The sequence below is a fragment of the Condylostylus longicornis genome, unplaced genomic scaffold (genome assembly GCF_029603195.1).
Source record: "Condylostylus longicornis isolate FDR11 unplaced genomic scaffold, ASM2960319v2 ptg000040l, whole genome shotgun sequence".
Lineage (NCBI taxonomy): Eukaryota > Metazoa > Arthropoda > Insecta > Diptera > Dolichopodidae > Condylostylus > Condylostylus longicornis.
In genome coordinates, this window is record NW_026578009.1 from 12,539,692 (window position 1) to 12,565,898 (window position 26,207).

General features: G+C 24.5%; 1 protein-coding gene across 2 annotated transcripts; it reads right to left on the minus strand.

Moving 5' to 3' along the window:
• Positions 1 to 888: 888 nt before the first annotated feature.
• On the minus strand, positions 889 to 25,712 carry LOC129609697 (heparan-sulfate 6-O-sulfotransferase 3-B). Of its 2 annotated transcripts, none has more exons than XM_055521802.1 (5): positions 25,240 to 25,712; positions 8,831 to 9,164; positions 3,274 to 3,488; positions 2,857 to 3,041; positions 889 to 1,257 (listed from the first exon to the last, which is right to left on the minus strand). In XM_055521802.1, exons 1-5 carry the CDS (start codon positions 25,687 to 25,689, stop codon positions 1,113 to 1,115), a joined length of 1,329 nt encoding a protein of 442 aa, XP_055377777.1. In that variant the 5' UTR covers positions 25,690 to 25,712; the 3' UTR covers positions 889 to 1,112. The 2 variants fall into 2 exon arrangements, with proteins under 2 accessions (XP_055377777.1, XP_055377778.1); XM_055521803.1 differs by having other exon boundaries at positions 1,111 to 1,257; positions 2,852 to 3,041.
• Between the last annotated feature and the right edge of the window lie 495 nt (positions 25,713 to 26,207).

The window sequence follows — 26,207 nt, forward strand, 5'->3', positions numbered from 1 at the left end:
GAATTTAATAATATTTATGTAAAATTTTAGCAAATTTAATTTACATACTTATAATATTGATGGGTTTAAGTGATAGATTTTTAAAATTTGTAGCCATGAAACATAAATTTACATTAATACTGACACCAATTACATGCGCTACAGTATAACAATAATTCAATAATTTCTTCTATTTGCAATATATTTTTAATATTTAAATTGTAAATTTCATAATGAGTGATTACATGTACTCATAAAAATTTTTTAATAATTAATTATGTAGTATGTATAAAGAAAATACATTGAAATAGTAAGATTAAAAATAATTTAACGTAATGTAAAAACGAAATATGATTAATTAAAATATGAAAATGTTTAAAAAGTGAACATAATTAATTTATGACAAAGAAATGTTTTCTTTTAAATCAAGAGGACAAAACATTCATTTTTTAATTTAAGATTTTTTTTCCTTTAAATATCTTTATGTGATTTTGTTTTTGATATTTTTATTTTAATTTTTGTTTATTTTTTTTTTAATTTTTTAATAATTTACATACATAAAAATCAGCCTTTCGTTAACTTGTTCTTAAATTTTTATATTTTATTAATTTTAATATTATTTAGTTTTAAATAAATTTCTTATTATTATATTTATATCTATACAGTGTGGTATTGTTTTAATTATGCAACTATTGCTATTAAAATTAAACTTAAATATAATTTTTGGTTACGTTTCTTTTAATTCAAAATTCATTTTGTTTTACTTTATTAATATTATTTTAAAACTATATATATATATATTTTTTTTATTTAGTTTTATATTCATATTTGTATTTTAATCTTAATTTTTAAAAATTTTACTTTTAATTAATTTATTTACAACTTTATTTATAGTATATAATGCCAAAAACAAAAAAATAAAAAAAAAGATTTTGATTTTACTATTTAATTTAATTATTTATATAATACATTATATAAAAAAAATCTTTTTTCTTTAATTTATAATTTTAAATATACTAAAATTTTATAGTTTAATATTTTGATGTTATTTTGTTTTCGTTTTAGATCTACTTTGTTTTTTTTTTAATGACTTTTAAATTTAATTATACTATACATGTATAAAGAAAAAAAAATCAATGATCCGTGCTGATAATAGCGGCAGTTTCATCAATATTACTATCCCAATTGAATTCTGTAACACCTTGTTTATAATGTATATTACCTAAATTAGCAAATCGTCTTTTAAAATCATTATCTTTGGCCTTTAGCCTTTGAAATCTAAAATTAGAAAAAATAAATATTTTAAATTATTATAATATCTAATAAATTATAACAATATAGCAAGCATCCTCAAACTTAAAACATAAAAACAATATTTTGGTCCTGAAATTTTAATTAATTTTCTAAAGAGTAAAAGATATTAGTTGAAATGACAGTAAGAAAAATAATTTTTGAATATAATTTTTTTATATTCAAAATATTTTTTAATTAATAAAACTTTTGAATGTAATTTTTGCACAATATAATAAATTAAGAGAATATTTAAGGGAACCTTCAAATTCTCAAAATTTTTATGTAAGTGGTTTAAAGCTTTACAAAAATTAATTTCAAATAAAGGTTACGCTTTACAATAAAAGATCTACTTACGAGAAACAAAGGGATTTTAAATATTTTGCTCAAAAAAAAGTTTGGATTTGATTTGAATTTGGAAGAGTTCTTATTCTTTTTGTCAAATATGTTCTAAATTAAATTTATAACAATTTTTTATTAAAATTAGTACTAACACTTATTTAAAACAAATTATATTTTGAACACGATAGTAAAAATATCGGTTATAATATTTATCCATATAGATTTGTTATATATATATAGATCGAGGTACATTTTCAAATGTTCGACACTTAGCCAAAAATTAATAGATTCATTGAGCTAATGTTTCACAAAAATTATTTTGCATTCATAAACTAATGCTAAAAATATATGTTTTTATACAGTGTTTTCTACATTAATATAATGTATATAACCCTGTAGATCTTAGGCACAAACAATGATTTACAATAGTCTTCTTCTATCTGGTTTAGAAGGATTTTAGAGACAGGTTTTTTTTGACTGGTAATGACAATACATTCAGATATGCTCCAGAATGATTTTTATATAGGATACTTCACGATCACAAAACGAACTCAATAGTACTTTTATTAATACATCACAACTATTTAAAATAAGAATATTTGAAAATGTTTTCGATTTTTTTAAATAACAATATTTTTTTTCGATAATGTATTAAAAATTTTCCAAGACTGCTGAAGTCTAAAATGCGGTTTTTAATTTTGGGAATAACGTTTTTTGCGTATCTTAAATCTTTGCGTATCTGCGTATTTTTTGCGTTTCTTAAAATTTGTGAAATAAATGTGAATGAATATTTGGAAAACCATTAAGTCAAATATAAAATTTTAGAAAATAATGTGTTTCTTTTATAATTTTATTTATAATATTTATTTCGCTTAGTTGGAAAGCTTAAAAGTATTCTGATTACAGGTAGCTAGAGCAACAATTGTTTCGATTTATGCTTGCAGATTTTCTATTCAATTTTTTAAACTAGTTTTGTACATACTGTCTTTTGTTTGTTAGTTTAATTACTGGTTTTTGCTCATTTAGCTAAAACCACTTTCCTTTTGATCTTCAATTCGTTTGTATTAATTTATTTAGCTTAAATAACAACCTTAAAGTGACAGAACAATAATTTTAAGAAATACTAATATTATTGAATTAAATTAATAAACAATAAATAAAAAAAATTTATATAAAGTACTGTAATGTTTTAATTCTGTAATGTTATGCATTCTTTTTTATATATGAACTGTATACGTACTATACCTTTGAAATAATAAGTTTTTTGCAAATGTATAAAGCTCAACATCTAAGGCATTCAATTCCTCAATTTTTTTTCTTTGATCAGGTCTTAAGCTATTCACAGCTGCTGTTGATATTGTTGTATTATGTTGCTCAAAAGGGATAGCAAAACGTAAATTAAATGTTTCTTCGAATATGTATTGTGACATCTGTGAATGTATAGGTGGAGGATGAAAAATTAAGTATAATTTAGAAAATTTAACAAATATTTAAAATATTAAAATATTTTATGTGCATATTTTATAATTATTTTAATTAAAAATAATTAAATAATTATATTAATTCATTATTACTAATAAAATTTAATATTTATTCAATTTTATTTAAAAATTATATTAAAATATGATTTTTTTTCTATATGGCTTTTCAATTCGTACTTACTTTTTGATACTCTGTTAAACCAAAATATGACATTGCAACTAAATTTCTTTTAGCGCTAGCTAACATAACACGATCTCTTTCATGTTTTGGCATTGCACTTCTATTATAACAACCTACTAATGCTAAATCAGCTAACATTCTTGTTTGTCTATTAGCTGCTAAATTACTTTCACATGCTGCAAATTGATCTAACGTTACATCCAACCAATCTTTTCCTATATTAAAGAAATAAAAAAAACAAGAAACATGAAATTATTTTATGAAATATTCAAACGAAAATTTTTATTTAAAAAAATGGGAAAATATAAACTAACTACGTATATGTATGTGTATGATATTTATACGAGTATTCGAATATAAGTTGTAGCTATGCTAAAAAACAAATATCATAAATAATGTGCAGAAAATGAAAAGTTATAAAATTGAGAACACATAATATAACTGTTTAAAGGAGATGTAAAAAGATAGAATGTAAAAAATAATAAAAAAAAAAATGAATAAAGTGGAAAAAAATAAAAAGTCATAAATAATTTACAAACAATCAATAAAAAATTTTTTTATTAACTTCCAGATTGCATAATAATAATTTTAAAGCGAAAAAATCAAAAAATGTAAAATGATATCTTTAAAATATTTAAATTTGACAACCGAAGGATAAATAAAGAGTTAGCAATTCAGCAACTTCATAAATTTATTAAAAAATGTAGTCGATTAAACTTATGGGTTTTAAGATGAAACATTTATATTACAATATAATTTTGCGCATTGTAAAATATTAATTTTTCTTTAAAAGCTTTCCAGATTAACGAATAAATTCAAAAACTGAAAATATTTAATACAAAATTTGTTTGACAAAATTATTTAATTAATTTGATAAAAACCTAAATATGTATGTATGGCTCAAACTAAAACCGAAGTTAACAGTGTAAGATTCATGTTTTGCATATCAATAAATTTGAGCACTCTTTCCTTAAAGAAGTGAAAATACTGCTCTTAAAAAAATTTATTACATTTTTAAATTATTTTCAATTATACACCACATTTCAAAAGATTGCATACATTTCGGAGGGAACAAAAAACAAAAATTTAAAGAGGTCTTAGCTTAATGCTTGAATTTAAAGGTTAATTTCCGAATTAAGGAAATTTATTATATTTTTCCATGGCATTGAATTTAGCGTTTGCTTTATGAACTTATAGAAATTTGTAAATGCTTGCACTTTCGGAAATATAATGTATCGAAAATTTTAATTTTATAAATTTTGACACAAAAAATTAAGATAAGCAAAATTTGTCCCAAAAATTAAAAGAAAACCTATTTGAGAAAACGGATTTTATTGTTAATTTATATGATCAACTATGTAGTTTGGTATATAAAGCCTATAGCTTTTTTTTTTGTAGAAAGAGTAAGTCCTCGCTGCGCTGCATAATTTTCAAATACGTTTTATAGTTTGAGTACAGTGAATTTTCAAAAAAAACGTATTTTCACAAATTTTGAGAGTAATAACTTGGAGGATGGGGGAAATGAGAAAAAATCTTATTCAAAATAAATAATACTTTGACTAACATGAATTTATTAACAAAATTCCTTCCACTGCAGATGGGTACGCGTTAAATTTTTTTTTTTTTTGGAAAAATGGTGTCTTTTGAAAGCAGAAAAAGAAGCAATTAGTATTTAAGTTATAAATACTATTAATATGAAGCTAAATTAAGTGAAAGCTATAATTTCTGTAAATCTAATTTCTATTTTACCTAAAAATTATATTTTCATTAAAAATTTGATAAAACAATAAAATTTATTTTTAATCAAAATAACGAATACAATAGATTTTGGGCCACATTACCGAAAAGGCGGAAAGTTTTCGGTTTTGTTAGATGAATGGCAATTGATAAAATCATTGAATGGTCAGATATTTTTAATGATATCTGACCATTCGATAAAAATGTTAAACAAGGAAGTGGGGAACATAAACTGAACAAAATAACAAATAAATAGGTAAATTCTAAATTTAAATTTTAACTTTAATGTTTCGAGACTAATTTTATATCACTTAAATATTTTACTTCTCTAGCTATTTATAATCTTTATTATAAATAGCTAGAGAAGTAAAATATTTATAAAAAAGGTTCGTAAATACTAAGACCGGCCGTAATTAAAAAATTTTATAAAAAAGGTTCGTAAATACTAAGACCGACCGTATAGCTAAAAGATTTCCGTTGTACCAAATTTAAATTTATATCACAGTTGTTGAAACATTTGAATATTTACATAAAACATTCAAAATATATTCAAAATATTTAAATGATAACACATTGAGTATACAATAATTATTGTAGTTCCTTGAACAAATTTTCCAAACGAATTTATAAGAAATTACTCAAAACTTAAAATAATTTTATTTTGTTTGAATTTCACTTATCAAAAATATTCTCAAATAAAAATAATAAAATGATGAAATTTATTGAAACATTTTAAATTCAATAAATATTTTTGCACATTTTGAATTGAAAAAAAAGGAGAAAGAGACGTTAAAATGTTCAAAATATTTTATTTATTTTTTTTTATTATTTTATATCCACTGTATAAATTGAAAGGATATAAGTAAACGATTTAATGTTTATCTTTAAGATTTTTAAATCCAAATGGTAATAAATATTCGAAAAAATAAAAATAAAAAATAAAATATTAAAAGTATGAGTAAATTTTTATATTACTGTACAAAGAAGTACATACATATTAACGTGTGTATATCCAATCATGTATAGTGTATAAGGATATGGTAAAAATATAAATGTAATGTATACAAGTCAAATTGTTTCTATATGGCTGTAACACATAGCTATATGAATATGTATATATGAAAATACTAGAAAAAAAAATTGTCTTTCTTTATATGGGATTCCATATAAGAAACATTATTTTTCGAAAAAAAAAAAAAATTTCATGAATTGAAAATAAAGGTAAAGTTTAAACTATACAAGAAGAAAAGAACATGATCAAAAAACAGCGCAACAAACAGGAAAAAAATAATAATTTTCTATATACATATAAACATATATATATTATAGAACAATAAACATTAAAGGTAATCGCATTTTTAGAGAAAAAAATAAAAAAATTGAAAATAACAAATAATCAAATTGTGAAAGAACAATACCCAATTGAATTTTTCGTTTATGGGCATATCTGAAGAAGAATACCTTTTTTTTTTTGAATTGTTTCTTTATTCAGATGTTACATCGCGTATTTTAACATTGATTTTTTGATTTGATATTTTGTCTTTTACTTTTTTTGTTTTTTTTTCTTCAAAAATAAGTAAAGGAGTAGTCAATCTTATTTGGGACAATCATGTTGTTTCATTTAAAAATGTGTGGACTGCAATAAATGCAATTTGAATTTAAAATTAAAAAAATTTTATAAGTGCGAGATTTCTGGTATTTTACTATATGGTAATTTTTAGCAATTCAGTTTTCTATAGATTTTAATTCATGATATTATAAACAAATTTTCTGACAAAAATTTTACATTTTTAAAATATAGGTACGCCGAAAAGTATACTATTATTTAAAATTTCTAACATATTTTTTAATGAAGAAAAACAAACCTTTAAAAAATTGTCAATAATTCTTCAACTATAATTTATGTTGGTTTTAGAATGTTGTTAATACAAGTTTTAAAATTAATGTAACTATTTTTGATTAAAAGATTTACACAGCACCCCTGAATAGCTTATTTGTAGCAAAAAGTACGAAAAACCCAAAATTTATTACATTTGAATTATAAGAATAATTGAGAATTATGATACGTGAAAATGACGACATCTTGTTTAAGTTTCCACCTTTTAACAGATTCTTTTAATTATTGGCATTCAAATAGTTTTGATAAAATATTATTTAAATTCCGGGAGAAAATAAAAGACAAATAAAAAATGGAAAAAAGTTACTAAAGTTTGAACGCTTGCCGAAAGTACGTGAATTATAAAATAATGTGATGTATTATTTTACACTCTTTAATAGATCAAGCTCCGTCTAATCCTCTTGAAAACTCTTTGTTTAAAGATTCTGTTTTAATTGAAATGGAAGTTATAAGCAAAAATACTTAGGTTAGTGAAAATTTTGTGAATATTTGTTAAAAAACCTGTATCTTTGGAACTATTAACTTTTAAACAAAGATTTTAATAAAATAAAGATTGTCCAAAGTAAATTGTTTTCTATTTTTACCGACCGCATTGCATACGGTCAATAGACGAGGCATTGCGATAGCATCAAATTTTCACGATTTTCCAACCAAAAAATGCATTTCTCTGTGATACAGAGTTTTTTTAGAAACTATTTTTAGCGTGTATCGGTTGGTTTACATGTGAACTCGTGTATCTTGACTTTCTCAGGTTGAAAATTTTTAATGAACTGAAATTTCAGTGATTTCAATTTGATATTTTAGATCTGTGTATCAATAAAAGTGAAATCTTATATCAGAAATTATTAAGAATCTGATTTACATCGTTTAGGTATTATAACTTTAGCTCTATTATAGAATTTGAAATATTTGTTTTAAGGAAATTTTCGGTCGTGAGCCGACCACATCCTTATTCGTTTAATGTTAAATTTAATAAGTTATTTAAACGATTACATATATGTCATTTAGTGAAGCGATTTTTTATTTGATTTTATAGGTTTACATATACTTATAATTTAAGATATTTCACTTAGCCAATATTTTAAAATATAGCTACTGGAATTTAAGAATGTTTATATTCTAAAACTATTTATTTATTTATTTCAATAAAACTGACAATAAAAATTGAATGAATGGCAGAAATTTTAACATTTTGGTTATTAAAATTAAATGTACACCAATTTATAGATGTATAAAGTGAATTACTTAAATAATTTTGAATGAATATTTCGATTATAGCACTTCTAATCCAACTACTAACATAAATTTATTTTGAAAACTTTTTATATTTTATAAGATTTGCTGAAAATAAAAAAAAATTTGGTTTTGCATTAAAAATATTTGGTATACTTGCATAATCAAAGCAAGAACTTGAAAGTTCCTTTTAAAAAACCATATTTGACAATGCAAGAGAGAGAAGAATTCTAACAATGCCATTCAAAAAGGAGACTTTCTTAAATCCCATTTAAAATCAATTTTAATCTACACATATTTCTTTTACTATGAAGAACTTTTTTAAAATCTACTTCTGTATATTCAAAAATTTTAAATTTATGCCACCTCAAAGAAATAGTTATTCATCTTAAATTTATTGAAAAATTTATTTCACATTTATTCCTTTCTAAAAAAAAATAGAATTTAAACTCATCCATTCTCTATTGTGCAATGTAGAAGAGAGAAAAAAAAAATTTAAAAATTCATTTTGTATTGCATAAAATTTTCCAAAACCACTTCTATATAAGGATATTTTTTGAAGCAAGAAATTGAATTCAACTAAATACCGCAATAAAAATCATAATAAAAAAGAAATAAAATAAATGAAAAAAGAAGAAAAAAAATGTAAAAAAAATATAAAAGATAACAATAAAAAATTCTTTTTCATACCTGTATAGCATGGTGGTAATTCAGCAGTTGTTGCATGTTTACCAAGGCACCAATGTCTTGATCCTTTCCATGTTGCACCACGTTTAACATGACGATATTCTGACATATACCTTGAGATAGGCTCACGTAATAATGTTATATAAAAATATCTTCTTTTCGCTGTTTCACCCTCATTCTTATCTAATTCTTGATCAACACAACTTGTTAATTCAGTCCAATCGGCATGTAAACCACATTTCCAGCCGGTTGAATAACGTGAAAATAACCAATTTTCATTACGATGCGGCCGAAAACAATAACATCTTTTACGTTTTCTTTGACACTCACAAGGCCTCTGAAAAATAAAAAATAGTATTAAATGTAGTCATTTTTTTCTTTTATTTTGAATTTTGTTATTAGTTCTATTTGTAGTAAATATTTTTACAGTACAATACCAGCAATGAATTTTTTTAGTTTTGTTTAGTTTTTTTAAAAAAAAAAAAATGAAATTTTTTAAAATAAGGAATGAAATTAGTGAAATTTCAAATTTGTGGTGTTTTACTGTATAAGTACATAGTCAAATAAAAGGGAACACAAATTATCTTAATCTTCCAAATTATTCATTTTAAATATTATCTAATGACAATTATTGTTTATTCGAAACTGAGTATTAAAGGCGTATCATTGAATTGCAGTTAGTTGTGAAAAAAAGAATTTTTGTCAAAATTTTGGTAACAAATATTCTAAGACTCGAATTTCTTCTTTTATCGGACGGGATCTAAATAGTTATACAGCTTTTCTCAATTCATGTTTTTATTCCTTCTGACTGAAATATGTACTTATTTCTGATATTTAGAAATATATTCAAGTTTTCAAAAACAAAATGTAAGAGAAGTTGCTATTTATTTATCAAATATTTTAAAGAAAAAAAATTGGATCTTAAAAAATTATTTTGTATTAATTAAATAAAATGTGACCTATAAGTACTTACTTCCGTATGGCACGGTCATCGATTATTATAACAAAATAATAAGATGAAAATGTAACATAAGTTACGGTTACAGAGTTTCAATTTTAGTTTTATTGCTATAGAAACTAGAAATAAGAAATAACTAAAATAAGACTACTCGAACAGCAAAACCAAATTTCAAATGTAATTACTAGTTACTGTTCAATAATCGATTTTTAAAATTTTTCCTTTGTAAAATTCAACGATACGTCACTGTACGAATGACCACATGCACATGCATACACACATATGCATACATAATATTATTAACCTGTCAAAGTCAGATAAAATAATATTTTTTTCTTTCATTTTGTAGTTTTTTGAAGCCTAAGAAGCATGTAGTAATTTTTTTGTTCTTGTTTTTTTGTTTTTCTGTATATGTACAAATACAAAACCCTGGGAGGAAAAATGTCATCATTTAAAATTCAAATATTATGCAATATGTTGACAAGTCTCTTTGTTGGTGGTACAGACCATTCATTTTTAAGAAACAGTTTCTTACAAAAAAACCAAAAAAAAAAAGGAATCCTTTATTTCATATTTTGATAAAACTTAGGATAATACAATAATAATATTGATGTATGTATGTAGATAAATCGCAAAAACAAAAAAAAATTCTATAAAAATTATTCCGTTTGGAAACGTTTGGAAACGCTTCGTCAATATTTAAAATGCAAAAAAAGAGATAACAATGAGAAAAACTAATAATTCATTCTGGTCACGCTTGTTTTATCAACAGTTTAAGTATTAGTATACATACATATATAAGTAGAAATTTTGCTTTAGGACTAAATAATAAATAAATAAATAAAAATAAGATGAGAAACAATGCAAACCAAACTTATTTCTATACTGAATGCTAATGAACAAAATATTCAAAAAATATAAAAAGAAGAAAAACAAAAACGAAATATGGTCAGAATAAAATAATAATGTTTGAAGACAACAATGGGATTTTTGGATGGACAGCAAGAACCGAAAATTAAAAATTTTCTATACTCTTACCACTCTTTGAAATAAAATAAATTTTTAAATAAGGTCAGTGTAAATTTTTAGTATTTTTTATAAGCAGTAATCTAACAAACACAAATTATTCACAAACTGTTCCATCTTTTATTTAAAACCTATAAATGAATTTTATGTAAAAGAGTAGATGCAGTAAACTATAAAATGATTACGATTAAATTATTATTATGATAAATAAGAGAAATGCAATAAAACCCTAATAAAATCTGTAAATTAAAACGAGTAGTGTGCAACAAATTTTATTTTAGTATAGAACATTGGTTCCATAACATTTTATTAAAGAATAAAAGGAAAAATTTTAGTTGGTGTCCGAACATGAAATGATCAAACCCCAGAATAATAATTTTATACATATGTGATTCTAAAATGTGAAAAATTTTATTTTCTGATAAACTGATAATTTTTGACGTTTTCAAACGTACCAATATTTTTTAAATACATTAACACCGTTAAATATAGTGCTGTGAGTTTACTATCGGAATTACCATTCCACTCAGATATAAATTTTTGTGAAAATTAGTTCACCCGAACTTGAGATACAGAAGCGCACTGACGGCCGAACAAATCTTTTTAAAAATAATTAATTTACGGTTTGTTACAATGAAGAAGTAAGTTTCCACCGAGAACTTACATACCCTCCCTTATTTTAGACAAATCGGTGAAAACAATGTATAAATAAAATATAAGTATATATGTATATAAGTCACGTGAATGTTAAAGTGAGTATGGGTTTTATTAATATATATGTTGACAAATAATTACTGAAAAATGTTGTTTTTCGTTTCTAGAGTTGACTAAAATATTATTAAATAATTTATAATTTCATATATTCACGCAGTTGCATTTGTAAATGGATTCAATTTAAGAATGTTACTTAGTAATAAATTTGCATTTATAGTTTCTATTCATATACACTTTTAGAGATATAGTTATTTTAATAACACAAGAGTATTTTTCAACCACACATTAAACAGCCATATTCATAAGCTTTAATAATTTATCTTGGCTTTTCAATATTTTAAACTTTCGAATAGGAAAACTTTTACAATTGCCCGTTTGTAATGTTTGCATTCGATTTAAAGTCACAGAACAGTTCAAACATTTAAAGTGTGTAATAAACATTTCGCACTAGTCCAGTCTATAAAACAGGAGCAATTTTAAAATTGTGATTAGACACGTTTATTATCATTGATGGGATTATATTATTTTTACATAGAAAATGAAATATAAATTTTTAAAATTTTAATTTAAACGTTAGTTTCACCTTCTGTATAACAGAATTAAAAAAGCCTTCTATTAGAATAATTGTATGTATAATACTTCAACTGTATTTATCCTTAAACTATACAATATTAAAACTAGTTCGTCTTTTTATCGAACATTTTTTGAATAAAGTAAGTCGAATAATTGTTGAAAATATTTGAATGAAAGACAAGTGATCAAAAGATTTAAAATATAATTAGCATATTTTTTTTAGCTAATATTTTAAATGAGGCCAATAAACCTCAAATTAGTAAAAATAATCTAAAAAATAAATAATGTATTTGATCTTGTTCTAACTACGGCAAATGTGTTAATTAAATTATATTTGATGATGAATTTAATTATTTTTTATTGAAAAACAACTCATTTATTAAAATAAAGCTCAATAATTCTATAGTATTTCTTACATGGTCATCGGAATAACATTTCATGCAACTAATGAAGTTAATATAGTTAAAACTATTTAATTAATATAATATTATTTCTTAATGAAGTGTACTTTCTCGTTTTTTTATAGGCTTTCTATAATAATTATGATGTCTTTTCTTAGTTTATCACATAGTACAGCCAATATAACAATATGGGAAACACATAGACGCACAAAAAGATATTTAGTTTTTTATAATGGAGGCACTGTACGTCTAGGACTTGGTATATCTGTTCCAGTACGTTTATATGATAGAGTACCCTATCGTCAATTGGTATGTATTGAAATTGAAAATTTTCGATTATTTATTAAGTCTATAGACTACAGAGTATAACATGCATATGTTTGTAAATTGTGTTAAAAATTTTATGACATTTTCATTTTGTTTTAGTTAATTCTCTATACTTTGTTAGCTAGTTATGATGTTCCTTTACAAACTAGTTGGAAACCGGTATGGTTGGCAAGAACATTAAGTGGAGTAAAAGAAACTTATGAAAAATTTCAATTGTATAAAGATGATCGTTTGCGAACACTTTTATATACAATACTTGAAGTACAAATGAATAGAGAGGGTCGTAATGGAAGAGAATGTTTGAAAAGAGCAATTTGTGAAAATGGATATTATGCTGAAAACCAAGGACTTTGGGCTGAAATTATACATGAAGTTTTAAGGTATTCATTATATGCATAAAGCAAATAACGAAGTTAAATAAAATTAACATAAATAATTTTTATTAATTTTAGACCTTCAAAATATAATTCGGATAGAGAATATATTGATGCATATCAAGCTGGAAAATTTAATGTAAATTGTATAAGTTTATTTCCAGATTGTAAGAAAGGCGATAGTGTTCTAGACCATATTATATTTGTAAAAGAATTTTCATGAAATTTTAATTGAATTTTATAAACATACAAAGAGTAGCTACTCATAATATTTAAAAACTAACAAAAGCTAAGGTTATGAAAATTCGATATTAGAATAACATTAATTTTATAATATATAGTTCTACTTTTTGTTATATGGGCACTACAACAATCTTTTAGTAAAATCTGTTTCATTTAGAAAAATTCTCTATTATTTGTGTTCCAATTCATTAATTTTGTAGATTGTTTTGCATTTAAAAAAATGCAGTATTGAAGCTATAACGTAGTTTCTTAAATTTACAACACCAAGATTGTTGACCGAGAAGATGTACGTTAAAGATTTAAGTTCAAATTCTAGATTTCATTTAAAAAAAATATAATTCTGTGAATAATTTTGGAACTAATTGAGTGAGGTACAATAGGCGAATTCTGAAAAAAATTTAAGCATTAAGTTACTGAAATTTGGAATTTGTTGTAAAATAAATTATATAAAATTAATTTGGCGCAATTAGTGAAGCAATTTTGAAAAATTCACTTTTAGTTTCTTTTTGAAAGAGAAACTGTTTTTAATGGAAAACATCCTTTTCTGTTAATTACAATATTATTACGTTATTTACAATATGTGGTTAAAATTTAAGTTTTAAACTAAATTTTGTATTTTTTTTTGTGTTTTCATTATATTTGACACAATGTGTACATTTCCGTATATTTGAGGCAGGTGTATTAGAATAAATTTTATTCCGCAAAAATATTTTTTTTATTCTTTTGATAGGCCTGAATTTAATTTGTAAAATAACACGCCTAATTTTCAAATTATTTGATGTGTTAAATAGATTAACTAATTTGAGGCTTTTTTAAATGAACTGAAATTTAGGCAAAGTGTCACCAAATACGAGTACATACACGTAGGTATATAAACCTTTAACTGGGCGAACGTAATATTATCATCATTAGTGTACACACAATAGAAAAATGCATATATACTGAAAAAATGTGCCTATGTGAGAATTTTTATATTAAAAAACAACAAATAAAACAAATATACAAAAACTTAATCAACGCTAATTAAAAATTTCCATTTTATGCCTATCGATTTTTTTCAAATTTTGTAATTCACAATTGAATTTCAAATACAAATAGTCATTCTTTCGAAATCTTTTACCAGTCATTTACTCCTAAGGACAATATTTATAAGTCAGAATGAAAATTATGTAAATAAAAAGTTTTACCTATAATTGAATATTTTTTTAATTTTTCCCTTTTTTTCAGTTATTTTTTAATTTTTTCATCATATTTATTAAAATTTACAAATAGTAAGGCAAATTTAACACAGTGGGAGAGTCATAGACGTCAGAAAAGGTATTTAGTTGCTACAAACGGCGGAACACTTAGATTTCGTTGTGGACTCTCTAGCTCAATAATTTTAATGGATCCGGTTCCTTATCGTCGATTGGTATCCATAAAAAATTTATGCGCATAGTCTATTTCCAACTAAAACAAATCTTAAATTTTTTGCTTATTTCTCCCAGAGAACTAATCATTATCTTCAAGCTGGTTATGATTTGCCAACTACAAACATATGGAAACCAGTATGGTTACAAAGAGCATTAAATGGTGTAAAATCTACATTAAATAAAAATTATTTTTCGAAAGAAGATAAATTTCGATCAATTTTATATACATTAATGGAAGCTAAATTAAATCAAGGTGGTCGAAATGGTAAAGAATGTTTGAAAAGAGCTATATGTGAAAACGCATATGATGCAGAAAATCAAGGTATTTTAGCAGAAATCATACATGAAATATTGAGGTATTCATAAGCCGTAAAATTAATTTTAATAAATTTATCATAGAAAATATTTTATTTAAGACCTTCAAAATACAATTCTGATAAGGAATACAATGATGCTTATAGAGCTGGACAATTTAGAGTTGATTGCTTAAGTGCATTTCCTGATTGTAGAAAAGGTGACAGTTTTCTAGACCAATTAATTTTTTTAAAAGAATTTTAATTAGCTTCCGTAATTTTAAAAAAATGTTTGGTATATTATGTTAATACTTGAAACTAAGAGCAAGGCTATTTGAAATAAAGAACAAACACAAAAGAACAAAAATATTAGTAAAATGAAAACCTTTTTCCTTTTCATCGCTCAAACAAAAAATATTTTCTTTTTATAAACTAAAGTGTAAACACTTTTCGAAAAAATAATGAATAATACTTTGGCAGATACGTGACAGCTAAGTAATATAAAAAATTTGATTTCAATACTTTAGGGATGTTAGAAAAAATATTAGATTATACTGTTAAATGCCAATCACTTTAAAAACAAAATTTAAGTTCAAACGGGACCCTATTACACCAACCACTTTTTATTCTTTTTTAGTAAATTATTTTAAATGTTTGCGAAATTGTTTTGGAAACAAATGTCAATTGATCAAAAAAAGTAAAAATGATTGATGCAATAGGGACTCCATTTTATGTATTTACATCACTTTTATAGTTTTTAAATTAAGTTGTTGTAATATAATTAAAAAGTATTTTTTTTTCAACTGAAATTGTGCTTTATTTTTGCTATGTCAAAAAATTTTCAGAGAAAAGAGGCTTCAATTACCTAATTTAATGTTTTTACTACAAATATTTGATATTATTTTGCCGAGTCGAGAAAATACAAAACAAAGCCAGTCGAGAAAATAAGAAAATCAAAGTTATGACGATATTAGTGCACAATTTTAGTTGGGTGTTATGTAACATGAACCATTATAAGCGTCCTAATTTTGATTTACCCATGTATTCAAATATTTTACACCCAGATAACCAAAAAGAAGTTGTTGGTTCATAATATAATTTTTAATTAAAATTTCTTAGTTGCTCTACTACATAGAATAGTACGTAAGTACCAACACAATATTGTGTTGTTGAAAAAATTAACGTCAGTTACAATATCTGTCTGTGTGGTTATTAATGAAACGTAGTCTTACAAAATGTTCGAATGTAAACTTATTTATTTATTTCCCCTCAAAAGTTATGCTTCTGAATTTTATTTTTTAAATATTAAATGTGCTAATTAAAAATTTCTTAATTGGTCTATCATACTTTTGTAATAAATTTCTCAATATTTTTGATTTTTAGATTTTATTTAAAATTCTAGTAGTTAAATTTCTGTTTGGAGAGAAACACCTCGTATATGCATAATGAAAATATTGTAAATTATTGTACTTGTTGGATTTCAATGTATTTTAATTAATTACAGTTCTTATTTCCACATTATTCTAGTTATTTTTTAATATGTTTGACATATTTGGCCAATTCATTATACAGTATGACAAATTTTACTACGTGGGAAAATCATAGACGTGCAAAAAGATTTTTAGTAACAATAAATGGTGGAACTATTAGGGTTCGTTTTGGAATTTCTTCTGCAGTTCGATTATATGATCGAGTTCCTTATCGCCAATTGGTATATTTTACCGGGGTTTTTTTGAATCGTATCTCTATTTATTTTTAAGTTTTATTAATTTGTAAATGTAATTTATTATAAAAATTTTAGCGAACTACTTATTATCTTCAAGCTGGTTATGATCAGCCAACAAATAGCACATGGAAACCAGTATGGTTACAAAGAGCATTAAATGATGTAAAATCTGCGTTTTTTAATGAAAATGAATTTTTTAAAGAAGATAAATTTCGATCAGTTTTATACACATTAATGGAAACCAAATTAAATCAAGGCGGTCGAAATGGTAAAGAATGTTTGAAAAGAGCTATTTGTGAAAATGCACATTATGCAGAAAACCAGGGCATTTGGGCAGAGATTATTCATGAAGTGTTAAGGTATTCATAACGTGTTGTTAATAACAAAACTTAATAAAATTATGACAAAAAATATTTTATTTTAGACCTTCAAAATATAATTCTGATAAGGAATATAATGATGCTTATGAAGCTGGAAAATTTGGTGCAAATTGTTTGAATAGTTTTTCGGATTGTAAAAGAGGTGAAAGTTTCCTAGATCAATTAATTTTTATAAGAGAGTTTTCATGAAAAATTTTTGTACAATGTAACTTGAGTGAAAATAATGTTCAAAAATATTTTCATAATTTAGATAAAGCAATTTTGTTTTCAGCATTTGAATCAATATTTTAGATTTTAGTTAAAAAAAAACCATATAACATATTTACGAATTCTTAGGCTCATTGTATCAAGGTAAACCTGCTTTTTGTAGAAAAAAAGCTCTTTCATAAATTCTTATTGCATTGTTTCCCTGAAATTTTATATATAAGCCTCGCCTGATAGCACGCGGGATCAGTTAATTTTCGGAAGAAATAAAATGCCAGAAACTTGACGTTTACTACGGGCCAGAATTAAATTTTTACATATATAAAGAGAAATAAGTAACTGATTTCTTTAAAATTTAGTAATTGAACTCAGAGTATTAAAACAAATAAATTTTAAATTTTTTGGAAATATCGGGGCTCTGAAACTGAAGCAAGAGCGAAATCTTAATTTTTTAAATCCAAATAATTGACGAAATCTGTTCAAGTTTAATATTTGAGTTCTGTTTTCTACTGGAAGTAACTGGCGAACTTTTCAAAGAATTCGGATGGCATAAAGTAAAACTCTATTAATAGCCATATTTACATTTTTCTAGGTATGTTTACTAAAAGCTTACTAACTTCTTAAAATTGAAAAGAATTGGAATTGTTTGTCATACACACTTTGCGATCGGTTATGACGACCACATCAGATTTTTTTCAAATGTCACTTTTAAAATTTTTCTCGAGAAACAAATATTAAAAACTACGTTTTTGTGAGGCACATGTGCACTAGTGAAGGAATACATCGACGCAGGACCTTTTGCCAGAATAAGTGAAGAAACATATTATTTTTTTTTTGTTTTTTTGACAAATAGTAAATATCCAAACACTAAAACAGAGTTCAGCTTGCAAGTGCTAATTACTGGCTGTTCAATAACATACACAATATTGGATATCAGTCTGATTTAGTAAGTTCATATTCTAGCAATTTTATACCATTCAACGTAGAATTTGTATTTATGTTCAAGATTTAATTTTAAATTTTATTTTTTATCACAAATCAATTAATTTAAATCCATAATATAGAATAAGTATATATATATACACATATGTGTTTCTAATAATATTGTAAAGAGGAAAATTGAAGGATCCTATGAATATTTCAAATCTTTCATCAATCTTTGAATTGAAATAAAAATTGAACTTAGTAACAGTTCATTATTCCTAATACTCAAATTGTATCAGTCGATTAATTCCGAAAAGGATATGAGTATAAACGAGAGGATATGTGAATATAAGTATGTACATATGTGTGTGAGTTACACGTTTAAAATTTTTATTTTCGTTTTTAAAGAAATCTTTTTTTTTTTCGAAGGATCAAAATAATCTGATTAAAATTTTTTTACTTTTATTTTCTTTTTATTTTTTATTTTTGATTTTATTACTCGTATCTAAAAACAGAAAATAAACAACCAAATTTATACATGTACATATATGCATGTATAAAAAAGAAGTAGAATAGAAGAATCGATGAATAAATGAAGAGAAAACATGGGAATTGAATTGTTAAAATGTGATTGATTAAAAGCTTTAATCGAATGGTCAACAGAAATTTCTTAATTTTTTATAAATAGAAAAATTGGAATGTGGTATGGCGCATAATATACACGTAGGGAGAAAATAAAATTGAAAAAAAAAAAAGAAAATTTTTATTATAAAATCCGAAAACGTTAGAATTTTTGATTTTAGATAAATAACAATCAAATAGGCCGGTAGTCAATATTGCGTTATATATTTTATATACAATATACATACATATTGAGAATATTGTTTTTGTTACTGTAAAATTCCGAAGTGATCATTTCTCAGTTTTGGAGAATGTTATTGGCAAATATTGAGGGTGTCTCTTGATAATTGAAATGTAACAATTTTAAAGGCAACTATTTGAATGTTAGTTAATTAATATGAAATGAACACTGAAAATTTCTAAAGTTATTCGTTATTATAATTTAATAAATTATTAAAATAATTTTTAGTTTATATACTAAGGGCCTGATCGTTTATCTCGCTTTTTCTTCTCACTTTTTATTCATTTTCAAATCAGAATTTTCCGTTTTTCTAATGGATATTTAATTTTTCCAAAAAGATTACTCAATTTTTAATTGAATTCTTGCATTTTTTCTCAATTTATCGACTGAACGTCTCACCTCCAAAAATAAAGTAATTAAATCTTGTGCAGATTTTAGAAAAAAAAAATAAATACGCAGTATGAAGTAATTTTTTTGTCTCTAAAATTACAATATACAAATATAAAATAGTTACGAGTATACTCACTTTCTTCTTACTTGGCAAGTACAATTACGAGATACACGATTAGGTTCTTAATTTAATGGCAACTTAATTAAGAAGCTTTTCAAGAATTAAATGAATTTTTCAAAATTTCACAAGAAAAATTAGTTTTTATACCCGTACGAACGTATGTTCGAAGGGTATACTACATTTGCCTTACCGTTTGTAACGCTAAGAAATAACGGTGTTAGATATAGACTCAAGTGTATGTTTTTGATCAGCATCAAATTCTGAGTTGATTTAGCTTTGTCTGTCCGTCCGTCCGAACGATAACTCAAAAACTAATTGAGCTAAGTTCACCAAATTTTCACAAATGATTTATTGTAGTAAGTGCCAGAACCCTATTTAAATTGGACGTGATCGGGGTACCGGTTCGGGTAACTGCCATACAACTTCAAAATTTATTTGGCTATATCTCAGAAACTATAAAAGTTGTGGTATTGAAATTTCACACAAACGAATATATTAATAGGGCCAATGTGTCTCATAAAAGTCGTTGAAATTACTTGGCTCCTTCTGGTACCTGCCATACAACTTCAAAAGTTATTTGACTATATTTCAGAAACTATTGAAGCTATGGTATTGAAATTTCACACATACGAATATATTAATAGGGCCAATGTGTCTCATAAAAGTTGTTGAAATTACTTGGCTCCTTCTGGTACCTGCCACACAACTTCAAAAGTTATTTGACTATATTTCAGAAACTATTAAAGCTATGGTATTGAAATTTCACAAAAACGAATATATTAGTAGGGCCAATGTGTCTCATAAAAGTCGTTGAAATTACTTGGCTCCTTCTGGTACCTGCCATACAACTTCAAAAGTTATTTGACTATATTTCAGAAACTATTAAAGCTATGGTATTGAAATTTCACAAAAACGAATATATTAGTAGGGCCAATGTGTCTCATAAAAGTCGTTGAAATTACTTGGCTCCTTCTGGTACCTGCCATACAACTTTAAAAGTTATTTGACTATATTTCAGAAACTATTAAAGCTATGGTATTGAAATTTCACACGAACGAATATATTAGTAGGGCCAATGTGTCTCATAAAAGTTGTTGAAATTACTTGGCTCCTTCTGGTACCTGCCATACAACTTCAAAAGTTATTTGGCTATATCTCAGAAACTATAAAAGCTGTGATATTGAGATTTCACACAAGTGAATATATTAGTAGGGCCGATGTGCTTGATAAAATTCGCTAAAATTTCTTGGATCTTTCTGGTAGCTGCCATACAACTTCAATAGTAGTTGTGCACAACCAGTATTTTGAAAAACACATAGTACTGAAATTTTGCATAAATTAATATGGTAATACGCCAATTTAAAGTCATAGTCTGCCCCATAGTTAGTTATGGCACATTAGTTATTCGCACATAGGACAACAAATTCGTACGGGTATCACAGAGTTGACAAAGTCAACTCTACTTTTTTTCTGGTTTTTGTTTATTTTTCTTTTGTATTTTTTCAATAGGGTGTCGAATTTATTGTATGAATATTGCAACACTTCTTATATACCATAATCATTATAATATTATTACTATAATTAACAGCTTAAAATTTTAAAATTCTAAATGAAATTTACTTTTTAATTTAGTTTTATTTAATTCTTTATTGAGTGTTTTTAACCATTTTAATGGAAATTTTATATAATTTTCTTTGGTTTAAAGTCTCACAGTCACAATCATTTAACCAATGATTTTGAAGTCCAAATTTTCATTTTATTATTGGAATATGAAATTCTGTATTTTCCTCTAACTGATTTTTTTATAATATTTTCGGGGAAACAGCAGAAAAAAAAATAATAAGTAAAAATTCATTGACTTATAAATATAAGAAAAATAATAAAAAGAAAAATTCATTTATTGGACGTGATTTTAAAAGTGACTATCATTCGCATACTATACATACATACGTACATACTTACAGGACATCAAAATGGTTCTATCCTCTTTTATTTTTAATGCTCATTTTTTTCTTACATATACATATACATGTATAAATATGTGTATACATAATATATACTTGATGTCCTTTTACAGATCAAATCGTCTCAGAGGGATAAAATGCTATAGTGGAAGCAATAAAAAAAGTCAAAATTATCCAAAAAAAAACAAAAAAATAAATAAATAAAATTAAGTTGAAAAAAAAAGCACCATACGAAATTTAAAATCATATCACGCCTCATATGACGATAAATGTCTGAAATTGGTTAAAAATACTAAAAAAAAAGAAGAACAGGCAAAGAGGCAAAAGAAAAAAAATATTTGAGAATAGTTAAAAAACAAAAAAAAAAGTGGTTGAAAATGAAAAAAAAAAATATAAAAAACTCTGGCACGTCTATTTTATCTTTCTATTCTTGTTTCTAAATGTATGATTTTTTCAAATCCACTTTGAACTCTTCTTAACCCCACCAGTAATATAAAACATTCATTGAAATTGGTTATTCCATATAATCAATTGTATATACGATCGTAATACAACAACTTTAAATACATAATCTGTGTATTTGTATACATAATCAGCGTTACCATATCGATTTCATAAAAAATCTTGAAAACTCTGCCAAAAAATTTGAAAAATCTGGCATCATTAACAAAAAATCTGGCATTAAATTTGTTAAAATCTGTTAAAAACAAACAATTAAATTGTGTTCAATTAGGTTTTCATTATCATACTATTGGTTATTGACAAATTAGCCTTTTAATCAATGAATGTTCAACAAAACAAAATATACTGGACTTTCGTTTGAATAAAACATTAATTGATAAAACATGAAATTTGAGATTGTGAATACGTTTCAATTACATTTAAAATTATTTTTAAATTTTAATGTGAGGTCATGGAAAAATTTTAGCAGAGATTCAAAAATTCAACTTTTTGCTTAAGAAATTTGGTCATCTGGCAGACCTCTGAAAAATCTGAAGTATTAGATAAATGTGGTAATATGGGAACGTTAAAATAATAATGGTTGTTTGTATAAAAAATATATGAAATCATTATATTCGTTATACATAAAAATTATAAAATTGACTGCAATTGTGGGCGACACAATACCATTATATAAGTAGGTATGTACGTGTATATTGGTATGACATCAATATGCAATAGTTTATAAAAATAACTTTTGTTTCTGTTCTGTTTGTTTGCTGTAAAAATTAAATTAATGAAAATACAAAACACAAAAATAATATCGCATTCTGAATATAAATTTTTGTTTAAATGAATTGTTTGTATGTGGATAATCTTACAGGATATATTCATGTATAATAATATAAAATAAAAAAAAAAAAACAAAATCAAAATGAAATTAAATCTCATGATTTCCGATCTCTTTAAAACAAAAGCACAAAAAAAAAAAATATAAAGTTTTTTGAAAAATATTTTTTGAATATTTAAAAAAGGAAATGGAAAGCAATGACTCTCAATGTTATTATATTCGCTGCCACATCGCTTATAATTAAATATGTATAAGACTGTATATTATTGTATATGTATTTTTAATAAATATAAAGGATATGAAGAACCAATTTATATAATGTATGTATATATATATAGAAAAAAATAAATATTGAGAGTAATATTGGGATTAAAGTTTTCATAGAAACTTTCATTTTCCGGAATAGTTTTTTGGCTTTGTTTTTGTATATTATAGTGATTGCATAATTTTGGTGGGAAATAACATTATAAAAGGTTTTGAAAAATTACAGAAATTTTGATGAATTTTAGTATGGGTATATAGATTATATCCTTATTGTATATATTACATATACCAAATTTTTTTTTTATTCAATTGAGAGCAATTGATGATTTTTTTTCAAAAAATACTCGTATATTTCCAATGAAGTGCAATTGAATTGAGAATATTTGCTTGTGTTGCCGAATATAAATGAGATTTCCAATTTTGTTTGCAAATTTCAATGAAACTTTTTGCTTTAAAATAACTTATTTGAGTACTTGCTTAAATATTCCTACATTTTTTTTTTAAATTTTGTCTATAAAATGCTATTGATAGGCGATTTTTAAAACATAATTAAATGCAATTCTTTAATCTAGAATTTATATTTTACAGTTTGGTCCACAAAATATATAGGATAAATCTTGTTATTCACATGATATACAAGCTACTAAACAGAGAACACCAAAAAATCTATATTTGGGGTTTGAGAAAATTTGTAAAATTGAAATAGTATTATTGACATTGCAAAACAAATATGTTCGGCATATTTAAAAGAATATTATTTCTTCTTGCGAAAGAAATTGCTTTGCAACTGAATTAAGTAATAAGGGTAATTTTGGACAAAGGGATGGTTGCCAATATTTAAAAAAATTTTTATGAAGCTTTCGGAACCAAAGAAATACGTGACAAAAAATTGATATTTTACGACGAAAATTTTACTTAAATACTTCAATTATTCAACCATTATTTTATATAAGAAAAAGAATATAGTTTTGACTTTATAGTCAAAGTAATATAAAGAAAGCGACACAAACTCTTATACAAACAATTTTTTGAACAAAATTGGAGTTGTTAATATCTAATTTCAAGTCTAGGTATCAAATATTAAAGTAGGTTATTCCCAATAAGAAGTATTCATAGAAGATTTCATAGAAATTCATCCAAATCACATTTTTAATTTGAACTAAAATCTTAATCTTTGCTTTAAAATTTAATTATACAATATCAAAATATAGTATAACATATGATATAGAACATATACTATAGACAGTATGTGATTTCAAAATAGTTCGTGATTTTACATCGTTTCATGATCGGAATTTATTTTACAATAAGTTTGCAACCCATTTTCGAAACCCTGCTTGGATGTTTGATTAAGTAGGCCATTGCGACCCAGACGGGATCACACTTCAATCAGCAGTAATTTGTCGTTTTGTTATCACTCCATCCGGGTGTCAATGTGCGTTCAGCGGTAAGTTCATTGGCCAATATAGCCCAGAGACATGGCTGGACGTACTTCTACTTTTAGACTAAGTCTAAAGTTATAGAAACGTCGTGACGACCTAATCTGGTAAGTTCGTAAACACGATCGAATTGTAAAACAATATTTTTAAATTATTAATATAACTTCCACTATTAAAGTTACCATGAGATTAAATTTTTAATTTGAAAATTCAATACAATTTCGTCGTTTACTAAACATTATAGGCAAAATTTTGAAGCTTAAGGTTCAAAATTTAAAGGATAAATAGAAATTTCAATTAAAATTTCTTGATTACAGTTTTTTCCAAAATATTTTCTAATGATTTTATTTTGTTTAGATAAGAAAATATTTATTTAAAAAAGAAAAAAAGAAAAAAAAAATTATTTATTACTTCCTATACTGAAAAAATATTGTACCCAAAAATATCAAGTTTTTTATTTTGATTTTTTTTTTTCAAAATAAAAACGTGTAAAAAATTAAAAATGATATAATATTATTTTTCATACCTTTAAATCCAAATCACGTACTAAATGTCTACCAAACGATGTACCGCCAGTCTTTTGAATATGTAAGAATACCATAACATCGTGACCATCCATATCAAATTGAAAATCATCATTAAGAACATCTTCATAACTGAGACCAGCATTTGCAATTGCCGATGCTATAGCAATATTTGATTTAATACTATTACTACCTCCATTTGTTAGTTGACTTAGACTATTTACACCATTATTAGCGCCACCAGTACTAATACCACCATTACTAACACCACCACCAATGCTACCACCATAATTATTATTGCTATTATGTTGTAGTTGATGTCTACCATTAATACCTAAATGAATACCATTATTATTGTTTTTGCTGCTAGTGCTGCCGCTGCTACCGCTATTACTATTACTGTTACTATTACTAATACTACTACTGTACGATAACATTTCCGGTTGAAGCATTATGTCACGTTTTGTTAACGCGCAAACCTAAAATGATGAAAAAGAAAAAAAAAAATTAATATTAAAATAGATAGTTAAAAATGAAAGAGAAAAAAAAAATAATGAGAATATTTAAAAATCCAAGAGAAAAAATTGGACTACGCTCAACTTTAAGATATTTGTACAAAAATTTAATGGGTTTCAAATTTATAAAATTTGTGTTTATTAATTACAAAGTAATTATAAGAGCTTCAATTAAATAGTAGTTATATGAAAGTTAAAAATTTAAATACACTGCGACAAGTTCAAATTTCTTCAAGTTACTCGTCAGTTATTTAAAGGAAAAATTTTTGATTAGAAATTTCAAAAATCAACATCCGAATATTATCTATAAGTAGAATATAGTAGCTAAAGACCCTACTTATAAAACAAAAACTGCCCCAAAATAATAAAAGTTTATGTTGTTCATGGTGAGAACACGCCACACATGTTATCCTTATGTAAAACAATTCATCAACAAATATAAAACGTTACGGAAG